Raw genomic sequence first — 16,838 nt, forward strand, 5'->3', positions numbered from 1 at the left:
CACACACACACACTCACGGGCACACTGCAAAAGAAAAAGAAAAAAGGTTGCTGCCATTTCTGATTAGTAGTGGCCGCAGGGAAAAGACATGTCAGAGCCTCTTTGAGAAGGTCATGTTGGGCTGCACCAGGCGCCGACTGTGCTTGACAGGTCTCCACCAGAGATTTGCACACAAAAAAACACTGAACTGGAGGCTTCATAACATCAGTCTGTGGCTGTGTTAGCTTCACAGCTTAAAGCAGTCCAATTATGGGATTCAAAGATTGAAGGAGGGATTCTGACTCTGCTGTGTACGCGCGTATCGATCTGGTCTGTAAAGTCCTTTAAAAAATGAAATCATAGAGTGGTGTTTCTTCTATTGCAAACAATCTTTTGCAGAGCATCAAAGCACACCGACCCACAGCTGAGTGGATGTGGGGGGATTTTGCAAACTCACATCAGCTTATAACTACAGTCTACTTCTAATCTTGAAAAACCTATATTACATCCACCGGCTTAAAAGGGGAAGATGCTTTAATTTTTATTTGATGAAGCTGCTGTTTGAGGAGGAAGAGGCTAGTTCCATCAATACGTTTGTATTTAACAGAGGCAGCGTCTAATCAACACGCGGACATTGACCAACGGCGACTCCGACGGTCCAGTCAAAGGAGGAAGTAGGCGGGGCATAGAAAACGGGATGTCCGGGACCGAGAGGGGTGGCGGCGTTCGCCGTGACGACCAGGAGGCGGGTAACGAGACGGAGAATGAGGACAACGAGAACAACGAGAACGACGAGGAGGAAGAAGAGGAGGATAGAGGGGGACCCTTAGTGCCCTTCCAGTGCCCAGGTACCTGCTGGAGAAGGGCGGGATGTGCTATTGTCAAAGATTTACTATTTTTGCTGCACACACACACACACACACACACACAGTAGGATAGGACAGCTAACTGCTCTCATGGTGGACCATTTTAGAGGGGTGTGTATAGTGTGTTGGGGGATAATACTCATCCTGTGTATCTCAGCCTTGACCCTTGACCCTTGACCCTGTGTGTTTGCAGCCGGGGGGTGTAACAAGCTGAAGTGGCTGGTGGGCTGGCCTCTGTGTCTGCTGCTGTACTTCACCGTCCCCAACAGCTCCACGCCGCGCTGGGACAACTACTTCATGCTGTCCTTCTTCTGCTCCACGCTGTGGATCGCCGCCTTCTCCTACGTCATGGTCTGGATGGTGAGAGACAGGAGACAAAAAAGAGGGGGAAGGCGAACGAGACAAATTATAGTATTATGTTATTATATACTTTTCTATATATATGCGTTGAAATCCTTTAATGTCTCGTGGAGCAGTAAAAGGAGCAGTGCGTGGGATTTAGTGGTATCTAGTGGTGAGGTGTCGGAGAACTATGTGGGCCTTCGGGTAACGTAAAAACGCAAAAAGGCCTCTCTTGAGCCTTTGTTTTGGGCTTCACGGCACACACTCCGTGAAGAGGATCCGCTCCCCGAGTAGATATGAAGGGCTCATTCCAAGCTAACGGATATATGAAGGGCTCATTCCAAGCTAATGGATATATGAAGGGCTCATTCTAAGCTAACGGATATATGAAGGGCTCATTCTAAGCTAACGGGTATATCAAAGGCTCATTCTAAGCTAACGAAAACATAATGCTTTTTGCTTCAGTTGTTTATTTTGTCCCACAAAATCCAACACACTGGACCTTTAACATGTCAAATGTATAAATTGTAGCCATATACAAAGAACATTGGCATTAGTTAATAGACGTGCAGATATTGGCTCATAGAGCTATCATTTTTAGCATCTTTTTAGCTGTTTTGATTAGACTTTGAACAAAAGGGCTTTACTCACTCTCGCCACCATTATTGGCCTTGTATGTATCTGTTTTTAAACTGCTTTTTAGTCTTAATCCCAAAACATATCCATACTAATTGTCTTATTGTATCAGCGTAGGCTATAATATGGCATACTATATAACTTTTGAGTTCATTTAGAGCAAGATAGAAGACAGGGTTTGCACAATGCGTTTTTGTGATGTGTTTAGCTGTAACGTTTTGTAAATTAGCTCCAAAAAGCTTCAATTTATTTGTCATTGGCAATGTTTGCCTACCTGACTATGAAGGATCTGCACAGGAGACCAGCAACAGTTAAGTGTGCACCCAATGCGTCATGATGCGTTACCCTCAATTCAAACAAACTTGTACTGGTGATGCCGTACATTTGGTTAGTCTGAGCTCCGGCTGCTGCTGGGAATAAGTTGAATGAGTTTTGTAGAGTTGAGGGAAACTGCAAGTCAGGTGATCATTCTGCGTGGCTTCATATACGAGCTCCGTCTTTCCATGATCAATTGTTAATATGAGCAAATATTGATTATTGAGGATTTCATTTAGTCTTATTCGTTCGTTGAAAGCGTTTTTATTCCCTCATTTCTCCCCAGTCGTTTAAAAACACACACACACACACACACAATTGCCAAAGATACAAGCAGTAATAGTCTCCGTCTTTGCTTACCTGTCAGGTAACAGTGATCGGCTTCACACTCGGCATCCCAGACGTCATCATGGGAATCACCTTCCTGGCGGCCGGCACCAGCGTCCCTGATTGCATGGCCAGCCTAATAGTGGCACGACAAGGTAATCACACATACACACACAAAATGACAGGCTACCAAATTGTTATTACACACACACACACACACACACACACACCTACGGCCCCAGTGGAAGCCAAACAGCAGCATCAAAGTGAAGCCACTATCAAAGAGCCAGAGAAGAGGGCAGGAGATGAGGGAGATAGAGATGGGTGGCCTCTTCTGTCCCTGTGGCGAGGCTTTAAAAGAAGACAGGGTCCCTTCCTCCATCCTTTTCATCTGTGCTTATTTTTGCTCCCCTCATCAAATATGTAACTGGCTCTGTCTGTCACTGTGTGTATGTGGGGGACATTTAGTTGCTTTGTAGTGGCTGTCGCTTCCTTGTTTCTGCGGGATGTCAGTCGGACAGATAGCTCCACTGATCTCGCCGATGTCAACCTAGCTCTTTCCGAAATTGTGCACACCCTAAATGTAACTTCCTGTCTCCTGGTTGCCCACTCACTTTTCCCTTGATGCCGTCTCTCTGTCCCTTTCCTTTGCCGTTCTCTCCGTTTCCACTGCTTCACACCACCGTCTCCATCTCGTTTGTGCAGGAATGGGAGACATGGCCGTGTCCAATTCCATTGGCAGCAACGTGTTTGATATCTTGGTGGGGCTCGGCCTGCCCTGGGCCCTGAAGACCCTGGCTATCAACTATGGCTCGGACGTGAGTATGGCACCCTCTCTTCTCAGGATCAAAACCTGCAGACACTACTGAAACACATACTACTGGAACCAGTGCAGTGATAGGTGCTCATAGACTAAATATTTGAGCTTTCGAACTTCTCTTCTCTTTCAGTTGTAGCGATCTAGATTGTTGTCTGCACCCATCAAGGGCTAGTTTGTAAAGCAGCGTGACAATCCATGGTGAAACCTAGCACTTGTTGTTTGCCTCACCCAACGCATGATGGGAGTTGTCATGCCAAAAGTCAAAACACGGGTATCCTAGATGGAAATAAGAGAGAAGGACACACAAAAGGGTGACACAATGAAGGTTGTCTTTTTTTTTGTTAAACCCTGTCAGCAAACTTCTGAGGTGCAGTGGCTTTTTTTTATTATAACAAAAAATAAACCAAAACAGCCAATGCATTTGGATGTTTGAACAATCATAAACCCTAAATACACGTGCTATTTTATTTTATTATAAAAAATTGTTCAAAATGCCTCTCTTATCCACAAACCACGTCAACACAATATATGGAGACAAACATTATTTAATGGTGATCAAGTAGATGCTTTTTAGGTTATAAGTCTACTGTAGGTTATACATCTACTGTAGGTTAGACATTATACATCTACTGTAGGTTGAACCAGTCACATTTAGTTATAACAAAACATGACAAAACAATCCAACAAAACTGCGGCACTAAAACACAGCACACTCAAGAGCACGAGCCACGATCAGAAGGAACGATATTAACTATATAGTAAAAACAACACCATAGACACATTAACACAACGCTACTGCAGATATAAAAACACAACAAGCAGTTCGTTCAACAAATGCTGTTCACTTAAAGACAGAGTCCATCCGCCTCTCTTTGTTAACAAACAGTTCAATGACGCGGTTGTACAGTTTATCGGTGCGCTTCAGTAACAGCTCTTTCTCGATGGCCTTGGACGCCAGTGAGGATCGTCACCGCCAAACATGCCCATAACCCTCCGTGAGAAAGGCGTTGTCAGTAAATCCACCACCAAGTGTGTTTCTCCTCCTCCTTCAGCCATTAAAAAAACTAAACCAAGCAAAACACAAACAAATCATAACTTCTCTTATGTTTCAGCCTGAACTCTTCTTACTCGTACTGAGCTCTGCTAGCAGCTAGCTAGCTTTCTGTTGACAGAAGTCACGTTGGCCCACTGATCAATCACAGCGCATGTTAATGCTGACGTACTTCCAGGCCACCTTGCAGGCCCTGGCACGTCAAAGAATACGCCCAGCATGTCAAACTAAAGATCTGATTGGTCGAAGTCTATGACAATCAACAATAAGGTCCCTATGTACTTTAATCTGCAAAGGCCAGCTAGAAGGCCTTGGGCCTCTCTCCTTCCATAGAGTAAGAGGTGAAATCTGATTATATAAAAACTCTCCAGCTGCACTGGAAGCAGCACTGCAGGCTGGAAGCAGAGCAACAGAGGAAGACAGGAGCTGTGCAGTGAGAAAATAAGCTAATACGGAAAAATAATTATAATACATGTAGTGTATTTGTGAAAAGAAATGTTTTTATAAAATAGCTATAACTTTGTGATTCTGTTTAGGCCAGTTTAGAAGGCCCTGACGGCCCACCACTGACATATACTGTAGGTTAGACACAAGTACCGCATATGACCCCACTTCAAAACATCCAAACTATCTGTTTAAGATTGCGAAAGTGATGAAAGGGTAGTTCCAAAAGTTATTTTCTGTTCGTATTTTTCTTCACATTTCTGTAACAGCACTGATTCCTTCCACGTTATCTTCCCATAGATCAAACTAAACAGCAAAGGACTGATCTTCTCCGTGGGGCTCCTGCTGGCGTCAGTGTTTCTGACCGTGAGTACATGACTGACTGACTCCTCTCTCCATGCGTCTGCTTCCGTCTGCCTATGATCTGTTTACTCTCCTCCCTATGATCTGTTTACTCTCCTCCCTATGATCTGTTTACTCTCCTCCCTATGATCTGTTTACTCTCCTCCCTATGATCTGTTTACTCTCCTCCCTATGATCTGTTTACCCCTCTGCCTATGATCTGTTTACTCTCCTGCCTATGATCTGTTTACTCTCCTCCCTATGATCTGTTTACTCTCCTCCCTATGATCTGTTTACTCTCCTCCCTATGATCTGTTTACTTTCCTGCCTATGATCTGTTTACTCTCCTCCCTATGATCTGTTTTCTCTCCTGCCTATGATCTGTTTACTCTCCTCCCTATGATCTGTTTACTCTCCTCCCTATGATCTGTTTTCTCTCCTGCCTATGATCTTTTTACTCTCCTGCCTATGATCTGTTTACCCCTCTGCCTATGATCTGTTTACTCTCCTCCCTATGATCTGTTTACTCTCCTCCCTATGATCTGTTTACTCTCCTCCCTATGATCTGTTTACCCCCCTCCCTATGATCTGTTTACTCTCCTCCCTATGATCTGTTTACTCTCCTCCCTATGATCTGTTTACCCCTCTGCCTATGATCTGTTTACCCCTCTGCCTATGATCTGTTTACCCCCTGCTCGTCTCTGTCCATCCAGGTCCTGGGAGTTCACCTAAACAAGTGGACGTTGGACAAGCGCCTGGGTTTCACGTGTCTCCTCCTCTACTCCGTCTTCCTGTGTTTCTCCTGCCTCATCGAGTACAACATCTTCACCTTTGTCAACCTGCCAACCTGCCGGGATGACTGAGACTGATGACACACACACACACACACACACACACGCACACACACACACACACACACACACACACACTGATATACATATGTTGCACACATCAACACTAGAAGCAGTGTTTGCAAGGAGTTCCACGTGAAGTTTTAAGCACAGATGTGGCGGTGTCCGGCAATAGAATGCAAACCAGAAGGTATATTTCTAAATCTAATCAACCGCAAGAATTATTCGCAAAAAAACAATTGACACAGGGTCCGATTCACTCCGTTTCCTGCTGTTCCCCTTATTCACAAGAAGACATCCCACATCCCTGTCTTTCTGCTCTGTGCAATATGGAGCTGTGTGGGCGGGGCAGAGATGGAGATGACTGACGACATAGAAGCCTTCTTACAGGACAGGACAGCGGACAACAGCCACGACAACAACAACAACAACAACACCTGTTTGTCCGACTACTGCTCGCCTCTGAGGACTTTTATTTTGAAAACCGCCCCGTATATAGTTATGAAAGTAGTAAGGTTTACTAGCTGCTAACCTTTCCTGAGAGAAAAGTTGGGTCTTTCAGATTCGACTAGTTGAGAGTAATAATTATAAAAGCAATGTTGTAAGTGGGTGGGGGGTCTAGGTTAGCGCTGTGGTGCAGACAACGTACATTTTAGGATTATTGAGATTTCCAGTTTGTGCCCCACCTCAGAACAAGGGCATTATTCAGTCACCTTTTTATTAATTAACTTAAATAGCATCACAGCTGTAGCTTCTATGTTTTGTACTGGAGATGAATTCGCTTTATGAGATGAGAGTTTATTTTTCCTTTTCCCTTCTGTAAATAGCACACCTCTGTAAATACCCCCCAGAAGTCATATTTATTATTTATTCATGTCATACGCACATTTCTCCTCCGGAGGTCACCAAACACCCGGGCAGGTTTTATTTATGGACCCGGGTTGCTGAAATCAACACCTAAGATCTTTACGGACGACCACTCGTGTAAAACAAGCACAATTTTCCTTCGGAGGTATTTGTCTCGTTGGTTTCATGAATGATTTTATTTAGTGAGTGTGTGTGTGTGAACAAAAACAGAAGTCAAACTTGCACTGAAGAGCTTAAACTAGCTTCACAGAGAGAACTGTTTCTCACCTCAATGCATGCTGATTATGAGGAGAGCATCCTTGTAAAATGAAGCAGGTTTGGTCGAAGTTATCGGGTCGAGGTTTTAGGGAAGCAAGTGTTGTGTTTTGGGAGGATTTGTTTGTGGAGAGCTGTCGTAAGTCTGCGCTGCCACCAGAAATATTGAACTGCTGCTTTTTCCTCTTCTGGAAGACACGGACCAAATAGACTCAAAAGCGGTGGCGGCATTATCTAGAAGCGACAGACAAGCAAGTTGGGCGAGGTACTTCCTCTGCTGCCCAAAAGAGGAAGTGAGGTATTAATAGAGTAGCGTAAAGATGCAGTATAAAGCATCAGGACTTTTACCCCAGCTCTAATACTTTCAGGATGGGGGTGTCAACTTTATTTTTATCCAGGAGTTCTTTGTATTTTGTAATGCCTAATGTCTAGATTTGTCCAGATATGGTAGGTTTGTGGTAATAAAAAAAAATGTAGATATAAATATTCATATAGTTTTTAGAGCATGTACAATGTGGTTTGTGAAAACCCAGACGGGGGATTTTTTATTCCACTATTGGTCGAGGCCTCAAAGACTTCCTCCACGGAGTCGGTCCATTCTCACAGTATCCATCAAATTGTCTGCTTTTTCCTCCAGATACGTTAATTTAAAGAGCTCTAAACTTCTTTTAGAGCTCTAAACTTCTCCTTTTTTCAGATGGAAGACAATTGCTAAAACTCAACTAAGTCTGATTTGTTTCAGGGATATTTTTAATTTATTCATCAGTAATATAAAATTGAAGAAAAACTGTCTTTCGAATGTAAAAAAAAAGACGTTGTTTTTTTGTTTATATATATATATTACATATTTATTTATTTCAGAGACACAGGCAGAGTACTCTGTGCTATGACCGGAAAACAGGGTTTAGATGTGTTTTGAATCTTGTGTAATGCAATAACTATGAGCAGATACAAATATGTAAATATGCTGTGTTAATCATCAAAGATACATTAACATAACGTACTCCAATTGTTAATGGTGTCTGTCAATATGTCACACTGCATTCTTTTTGAAAGGGAACTATACACACAATCAAAACAGGACTGTTATTAACATACAGTCCTGCAACTCAGTGCTCCGTTCACACAGCATAATCAAATGAATGGTATTATATCATCATCCAATTCTGGCTGTAATGTCTGCCTAAAGGAGGCATTGATGTTTACTATCTGAGGTAATCCTTTTCTTCATCATAAGCATGTCATATATGGGTAGAAATGTTACAATACGTCCCATCATTTCCTAATAATTTGATTTGAAAGTCCCTGAAAGAACTTTGTAACGTTTTTTAAGCAGTTGCTGATCTCCAGAGGAATTATTTGGAAGCCCATTTCCACCAAAAAAGACATTGAATGCTAGGAGTTACAAAAATAAAAGTAATCATTAGTCAAAATGTTTACTTTGTAAGTCAAATTAAAATACCAAGTCAAAACTATTATTATTTTATTGACTATATCACAATTTTTACTTTAATTTACAAACCTAATTTTGACTTACATTATTATATCTCATCCTTTTGCATACATCTTATAAGTAAAATCTAGCTACAAAATAAAATGACACTTTTATTCATCAATTAGATTTGATTTTGACTTATTTTACATTCATCCTTTCTAACATGTCTGTCTTTTCCTGGCAGAAAAGTGGGCTTCCATAAATCTCTGCTAGAACTGTCAATACCTTAATCAATGGGAAAAGTGACGGAGATACATTAAGCTAAAGTAAAGTAAAGATGCCTTTATATATTGAAACTGTAACTGACTGATGTTGTGGACCCATACACTGTTTCTTTTCTTTTTAATACCCAAATGAGCTTTAATCTGTTGTTGTGTATGTACCCATATACTCTCTCTGTGTCATTTTTAACATCTTTAACAACTTTAACATCTTTCCCAATTCAACGTGTATGAGCAGGTCCAGACATTACACTTGATTGCATCACTAATTTGGAATAACACGCATAACATGCATTATAAAATTGCGCATAGTTCCCCTTTTTAAGATAGACTAGCAATTACTAATTGGATTTGTACCAACTGAGCATTGTATTTTTTTATTAGAATTATTTCAAATTACATTAGTTTCCCAGGATGTTCTTAAGAAACCTGCATTTTCTTTCAAGGAAATTGTTAGGAAGTCATGGGACCAAAGAAATAAAATGTATCTCTTTTAAATCCCCAAATGCTGATGACTACTTTGAAAATCCACACTGATCAAAGTTAAGTTTCAAAACATCAACATTTGGTGATTTTGAGGTGAATATTTAAGCGTTATGTGTCTTGTAGCACTCCTGACTCAAACAGTAGCCATCACAAGCCACAACCTCGCTACTGCTCATCTTCAGTTGGGTAAGATACAGATATTTACTTTATATCATACAATATGCTGGCTGTTAAGAAAAAACACTGGTTACAAGGCATCAATCATCCTTTCATGTGTTGAAGTATTACCAGTATCTTTATAACCCAAGCGTTTTTTCAGTTTGTCATATATATCAGAAAATATCTGTATCATGCACTTTACCTTTGAACAATTGATGCTCCAGATGATTTGGTTCACTGCATTCTGTGCGGCTATTCACTGCAGGACCGACACCATGTCTCTGAAACCAACCAAACTACCACAAAGGCACTCACATTTTGAAAAGAGGCGTCTTGTAGAGGAGATTTCTAAATAATTTGTGATATTCACATGGGTGATATTGCTAATGTACAAATGTATAAAGATAGGTGTAAATGTATTTATATATTTTTTGTCTCAATCTGTATATCTGTTGAATATATTTTCATAGATCCTAGGTCTCCCTTGTGCCCCCCTTTGATGTGTTTGAGACCTCTGAAGCTATTGTCCTTTGTTTACTCGCATGGAGATATTTCAATATAATAAATTATTCATGGTAAATCTTTATGTACTTTGGGGTCAGAGTCCAATGAGTTTTAGATGGCACTGGATTTAGTTCGAACTGGATATCCTAGATGACTGCATGCCGTTGCTAGTAGGATATAAGAGATGGAGAGTGAGTGTTTGTAGACGATGCGTTTCTCTACGCATCCAAGCTTTACCTCTTCATACACAACTTTTCAACAGAATGGTTGACTTTGTGTTTAGATGTTTCAAATGTAATTTTAGAGATCATTTTGCTACCTGAGCATTAATAAAGTCTTTGCTTAAGGTAACACAAGCCTTGTCCTGTAGTAAGTTTTTGTTGGAACTAATAACTCGCACATATGTGCAGAAATACACATTACATTTTAAGGGAGAGTTGAATAAGTACTCAGATCATTTTCTTAAGCAAATACAGTGATACAAGTGGGTACAATTACAAGTAAACATCCGGCATTCAAGATGATTGTGTATTTGAAGTAAAAGTACCGAAGTATTAACAGCAACCTATACCTAAAGTATCAAAAGTACTCATGAGGCAGAATGGCCAATTTCAGCCTGTTTAATTGTTATATAGATATATCATATTACAGGACTATTATTATTGTTTATAATAAAAAAATATTATATGACGTCCCTTTGGTCTGCCATAACAAAATCTAAGCATAGTATTTGCCATTAAAAATTCACTGCATGGTATACGTTATAAAAAGTAGAAACATGTCATGCCTTAATTAAGCAATAAGGTACGAGGGGCAGTACTGTATCGTCAATAATGTACTGTTCAAGGGTGTTGTTAGCAAACCGCAGATTTACTGACCACTGACCAGGCCGGTTGAAAGTCATTCCCCCCAAAATATCAAAGTTTTCACCAAACATGTTTGGTAACTGTCAAGCTTGAAATGATAACTAACGGTCGCGCAATTTAAATCTACCTGTTGTTTTAAGTGCGCACTGATATGGGATATTTCACTCCTCTCTGTAACAGCAAAGTTTGCTTTTATTTCAAGAAACCCAACTTAATATAATTTTATTGGCGTAATTAATCTTAAACGCAGTCAGCTGGACAACAAATATGATTCTTGATCTTACAGGAAGCCAGTGCAGAGCAGCTAATACAGGAGTAATGTGATCTCTCCTCCTAGTCCTCGTTAGTACACGAGCTGCAGCATTCTGGATCAACTGGAGAGACCAGAGACTTACCAGAGCAGCCTGATATTAAGGAGTTACAGTCATCCAGTTTTGAAGTAACAAATGTGTGAATCAACTTTCCTGCATCGCTTTGAGAGAGGATGTGTCGTGTACCATTGATCCTCTTTTTTAGAGGGGCAATCGAGTCCAGTGTCACTCTCAGTGAGCCAGTAGCACCATCGACAAGATGATCGATCTGGGACAGACTAAAGTTAGCACAGGAGTCCTCTGTTATATTGAGACATGGTAATGAATCAAATACTGAAGGAATCGCTTCCTTACATCTAGCAACAGCACCGTCAGTTAGACATCTGGTGTAGAAACTTTTACCTAAGAAGAAGCTTTATTTGTCATATTACGTACATACATGAAATGTGGTCTATGCATTTAACCCATCCATAGCAATGGAGGAGCAGTGGGTTGCTGAAAAGCGCCCGGGAAGCAACTAGGGGTTCAGTATCTTGCTCAAGGACACTTCAACATGCTAACTAGGGTGGATCGAACCTGCTACCATGCTACCTTGCTACCTTGCGGTTTCAGGATGACTACTCGTCCCCATGAGCTACAGCCGCGTACACTCCGGCGTACAATCCGGTAGTATAAACTCAAAAGTTGTAACCCAATGGTCTGATAAAAGATGGTTCTGTGGAAAGACTATTAAAAGCTCCACGTCAATGTCATACGTAAGAACAAGGTCGAGGGTGTGGTAAAGCAGTGAGTCGGTTCCTGTACTCTCTGACAGAAAACAATCGATTCCAACAAAGAGATTAATGCAGCAGTAAGGCTGCCCGTGGTCCCGAGAAAATGAAGAAGCAGCAATGAAGCTGCTGTAATATTTTTAAAAAACGTTATTGTTGTCACAGCTGTTTGTTGATCTGTTGTGACAGTCAATAACAAGACAGCATATGGAACATATTTCACTCGGGTTTGTGAGTGAAATATTTGAATGATAAACAGTTGATTTTAAGTTCAAATTAATAATATTCTAATGTCTCATCAGTGAATTCAGAAAAAGGAAAAAAGTAACAAGTCTGGGTGTTATCTCAGACTTCGACTTAAGTTTTGTGCCCCATATTAATAAAGTGACCAAAGTGGAATTCTTTCCCCTTAGACACATTTACTGACCCAGCAAGATTCAGACAAATGAAGGAGCGCCTTCATCTCAAGCAAGCTAGAATCCTGCCAAAACAAGAACAAACAATAGAGACCACATCCAGTCTCAGCTGGCAGCCAGGGCCTCCGGATCGATTGTAAAGTCATTTTACTTGTGGATACTGTGCATGTTCACAGTTTAAACTGTAGGGGGCGACCCAGTCAAAGCATGTGTCAAGTTTAGGCACCTACTTGAGGCTGGGAAGCTTGATAAAAGGAAGATGGGAGAGCACATGGAGGAGAGGAGCAGACCAGCAGTAGAGAACGGACACCTCTGGAGGAAAAGAACAGAAAGGCCTACGAAGAGGAAAGACCCCGGACCCCGTAGCTTTTGTTTGTTTAAGGAACCACTTTCTCCTCCGGGACACCTTGTTTATTGATGGACTTTTTCTTTCTTTTTTTTAAAGGAATACCCGAGTTACCTGTGATATGGAAAATAAACCTTCCTTTATACCTTCTGATTGTGCCTGTTTTTCAGCTCTCTTGCTGCCTGCCCTAGGACAACTTGTGACTCTATATCTATATATCTATCTATATATCTATCTATCTATCTATCTATCTATATATATATATATATATATATATATATATATATCATTATATCATTATACCTTGAATAAAATACATTAAAAAAAAGTAGCACTTAAATGGCACTTTGTAGTTTTGCTTTCTTGAAGAAATTGTACTTTCTTGATTCTTGTTGTTGTGAGTTTGTCCTCGTGGTTGAATCACTTTGGCTATTGTAAATCTCTTTGGATAAAAGCGTCAGCTAAATGAAATGCAATGTAATACATTGTGCAGTGGTATCACCAACTCATTAATACAAGCATTCTCCTTCTATTTCAGTGATACAAATTGCACCGCATGTTTTCATGTTTTGGTTTGTCTTTTTTATGGTCATAAAATGCACTTCCAGTCATTTAATTTCAACCGCTCTTGAGTTATGGAGCTAAAGCCAGGCCATATGTTTGGTTCATTTGGAAAAAATATTTGAACCTGAAAAATCAAGTTTTTCAAAATAAAAGTAAGTGTATGAAAAGTTGTTTGGGGTTAAATATAATTTTGATTTAGTTGTTTGTTTTTTTGTTCTTTTTAAATAAAAGATATGTTTTCAGTTTTCATTAACAGATTTTATATTTTCAACTTTAACTCCTTTTTTTTTTTTTTTTTTACAGTTTTGAATCTTTTTTTTTCGTGTTCAAATCTTTTTTTCAAATGATCAAAACATTTGTCCTTGATTTAGCTCCATAATTAGTCCCTTTTGAAAGCTCCAGCTCAGTGGAGGAACTTTAGCATGTTCCAGTCAGGACACGTGATCGGAAAGCTATTAGGCTCGTTCGTTAGAGCTGCGCCTCGCCTGCAGTCCAGAGAGCAGCGGACCAGCAGGAGGCGTTGACAAAAAACTGCAATCAAGTCGGACAGTTGTCAGCTGTCAGCTGTGTAAACGCAGGAAGTCACAGAAAAAAGTACTTCCTGTTAGTTCCGAACTTTTGTTTACTTGTAGTTTACAGATCACGTTTGGATTTATTATATGTGTTTATAAATATATATTGATGTAAAAATGAGTGTGTAGCTGCATCCTTTGGTCTTTTGATGTCTGTCTGTGAAATACATTACTAGTAGTTTTGATGAGTGTTGTATAAATACGATTTTGTATTAACAACCACACAATAAATGTTTTTAGATCAAACATGAGACTAATAGTCAATAATCCAGCGTTAAGTATTCCAACTACACATAAAATACGAATTTTCTACAACACGTGGTGTTTGCTGTCAGATCGTTTGCCAATCAGCTCTCTGATGTGGCGAGAGCCAGGCGTTTCCCATCATGCACTGGGCCAAGCAGTCGGGGGAGAGCCACTGCAGCGCCTGCCTCTGAAATCGACGGTCGGCTTAGTCTCGTGAGAGTATCGTTGACCACGTGTGCATGACGTCAGAGCAAGTCGGGAGCAAGTCGGACACAAATCTAACCGGCATGCATTGCGCGCCGATCGCCGCCGATCGATTCTGCGCAGAACTCGCTCATCTCGAAGGAGCCTAATAATGCAGAGTTTGTTTTGCTCTTTGGAGCCGTGGGAGGAGGGAGGCCGGGCTGTGGGAGGAGGGAGGCCGGGCTGTGGGACGAGGGAGGCCGGGCTGTGGGAGGAGGGAGGCCGGGCTGTGGGACGAGGGAGGCCGTGAAGCTGGCCAGTTCGAAGGAGAAAACCTCAAAACCTCCGGAAGTAGTGGGGCTTCCCCGTTGAAATAAAAGACACTGAAACAAAATGTCAGAAATAAAATGCTGCTGCATCCCACCAGTCGATAAGTGATTTATATTTGGAAAAAAATAGACTAAATCTTTCATCTTTAATTATTTGTATTATTATTAAGTTATGGGAATAACTTAATATAATATGCTTAGGCATTTTGTCAATGGGATTGTACAGTTTAGATGGTGGGTTTTTTGGGACACACCACGGACATCCCAAAAAAGTGTGATTTTGTTGAGTAATTACTTTATTTTATAGGACCCGTGTTGTGTCTTGAAACGTAAGCGGAAGTGGTTCTTCCTGTGGCTCGTTCTTCCTCAGATGAGAGACGATGGGCAATGGAGGCGGCTCGCAGGAAAAGTCCTTCTTCCTCTCTGCAAAGTAGAAGACAACGCTGTTAATCACCAGAGCGCAACCACGCGCGACATGGAGCGATAATGTTTACTCGTCCAGCCTCCCGTCGGAGCAGCGGACTTCTCTTTCGTCGGCTGGAAGACACTCGCAACTTCTCAGGCAAGTCCCGTAAACTTCTCCTTCCTTTGTGCTCCTGCCGCTGCGCCGCGCCGCGCCGTGCCGCGCTGTGCCGCGCCGCGCCGTGCCGCGCTGTGCCGCGCCGCGCCGCGCCGCAGCGGACCCATGGCGCCTCTCCTCTCTCTGGGGCATGTTGTGGTGTAGTAACAGCTTCATGGTGAAGAAGGCATGTTGTGGTGTAGTAACAGCTTCATGGTGAAGAAGGCATGTTGTGGTGTAGTAACAGCTTTATGCTGAGGACGGGTTGCGCGACTTGATCGCCACCTGTTGCTTTGCGTCATGTTGACCTGCTAGGTCCTCTGCACTGATACCACCACATGTGTTTACATGAGAAGGTGTTGTGTGTAGAGAATACATTTACACTGTGATATACGATTGTTCCGCTGAATGTGAACAACACAGACGTCCCTACAGTGTGTCCTTGATTCACAGCCCAGTGTTACACAGAGCGGCTTCAGACAGGACGCTCTAGATGTGGTTGAGTCCACACAACACGTCTTGTGTAGATTTAGAAGCTACACAAGACGTGTATTGTTTGTATTTTTACACAGAACGATGTGATTTAAGAGACACATCATATCCCACAACTCGTAGGCTGAAGCCTGTGTGTGACATGTGAGCAGTGTTATTCACTTCAGTGTGTTAGCAGCTGGTGACCAAGAGACCCTGAAGAGTTTGCTCTATTGTTTGCCTGGTAATTGGATTGCTGTTGATAAGTTGCTGCCAGGTATTTGCAGGGTTCTCGGACTGTGGAAGGTACCTAATACCAGCAGCCTCTTGTACCTTTTCCCCTCTTTTCAGAATAGAAGCCAAAGTGTTTCCTGGTACAAGTCAGACCCTGGTTTTCAATCTCCTCAGAAATCTGCTAATGTGCTTAGAGCTTAGTCGTCTACCTCCAACCTGAGTCACGGGCCAGGAATTCATGGAGAGTGCTGGTCTGTTGTCTGACTGCCTGGTCTGTTGAACTCTACTTTAGTTGGCTGAATGATAACTGTATATATGTATGTATGTATATATATATATGTATGTATGTATATATATGTATATATATATATATATGTATATGTGTGTATATATATATATGTATGTATGTATGTATGTATGTATGTATATATATATATATATATATATATAGATATATAGAGCGCTGTCTCTGCAGTGGGTTTCATAGAGCGCTGTCTCTGCAGTGGGTTTCATAGAGCGCTGTCTCTGCAGTGGGTTTCATAGAGCGCTGTCCCTGCAGTGGGTTTCATAGAGCGCTGTCCCTGCAGTGGGGTTTATAGAGCGCTGTCCCTGCAGTGGGGTTTCATAGAGCGCCGTCTCTGCAGTGGGTTTTATAGAGCGCCGTCTCTGCAGTGGGGTTTCATAGAGCGCCGTCCCTGCAGTGGGGTTTCATAGAGCGCCGTCCCTGCAGTGGGGTTTCATAGAGCGCCGTCCCTGCATATACATTTCGAGTGTTGTTTCTATTGCTGTAGGGTTTTTTATTTGAGTCTTTTCTTGTTTGTTTACAAAATGGCAGACAAGGAGAGAATACAGGCGTCTCCGAGCTGCAATAGTGCCTCCAAAACCACGCTGGTCTTCATGGCCCCTCTGCTCTTGAGCAGCTTGGTTTGGTTTTCCTCTCCATGCCTCTAATGTCCTCTCTTCGGCCCACAGACAGCTCAGCAGACAGAGGCCGGCAGAGGAGGCTCTGAA

At 41.8% G+C, this 16,838-nt stretch overlaps 1 protein-coding gene across 1 annotated transcript in view; it reads left to right on the top strand.

Moving 5' to 3' along the window:
* LOC306746428 (sodium/potassium/calcium exchanger 3-like) overlaps positions 1 to 5,985 on the top strand; it is a gene marked incomplete at both ends in the record, with an annotated part of 79,548 nt that extends 73,563 nt beyond the window's left edge. Inside the window, 6 exons of the mRNA XM_079229342.1 lie at positions 587 to 827; positions 1,039 to 1,205; positions 2,506 to 2,620; positions 3,171 to 3,283; positions 5,081 to 5,146; positions 5,836 to 5,985. Coding sequence (XP_079085468.1) covers positions 587 to 827; positions 1,039 to 1,205; positions 2,506 to 2,620; positions 3,171 to 3,283; positions 5,081 to 5,146; positions 5,836 to 5,985 — 852 coding nt within the window. The remainder of the gene's footprint in view (positions 1 to 586; positions 828 to 1,038; positions 1,206 to 2,505; positions 2,621 to 3,170; positions 3,284 to 5,080; positions 5,147 to 5,835) is intronic.
* Between the last annotated feature and the right edge of the window lie 10,853 nt (positions 5,986 to 16,838).

This window comes from Taurulus bubalis, assembly GCF_910589615.1.
Source record: "Taurulus bubalis genome assembly, chromosome: 14".
NCBI classification, from domain to species: domain Eukaryota; kingdom Metazoa; phylum Chordata; class Actinopteri; order Perciformes; family Cottidae; genus Taurulus; species Taurulus bubalis.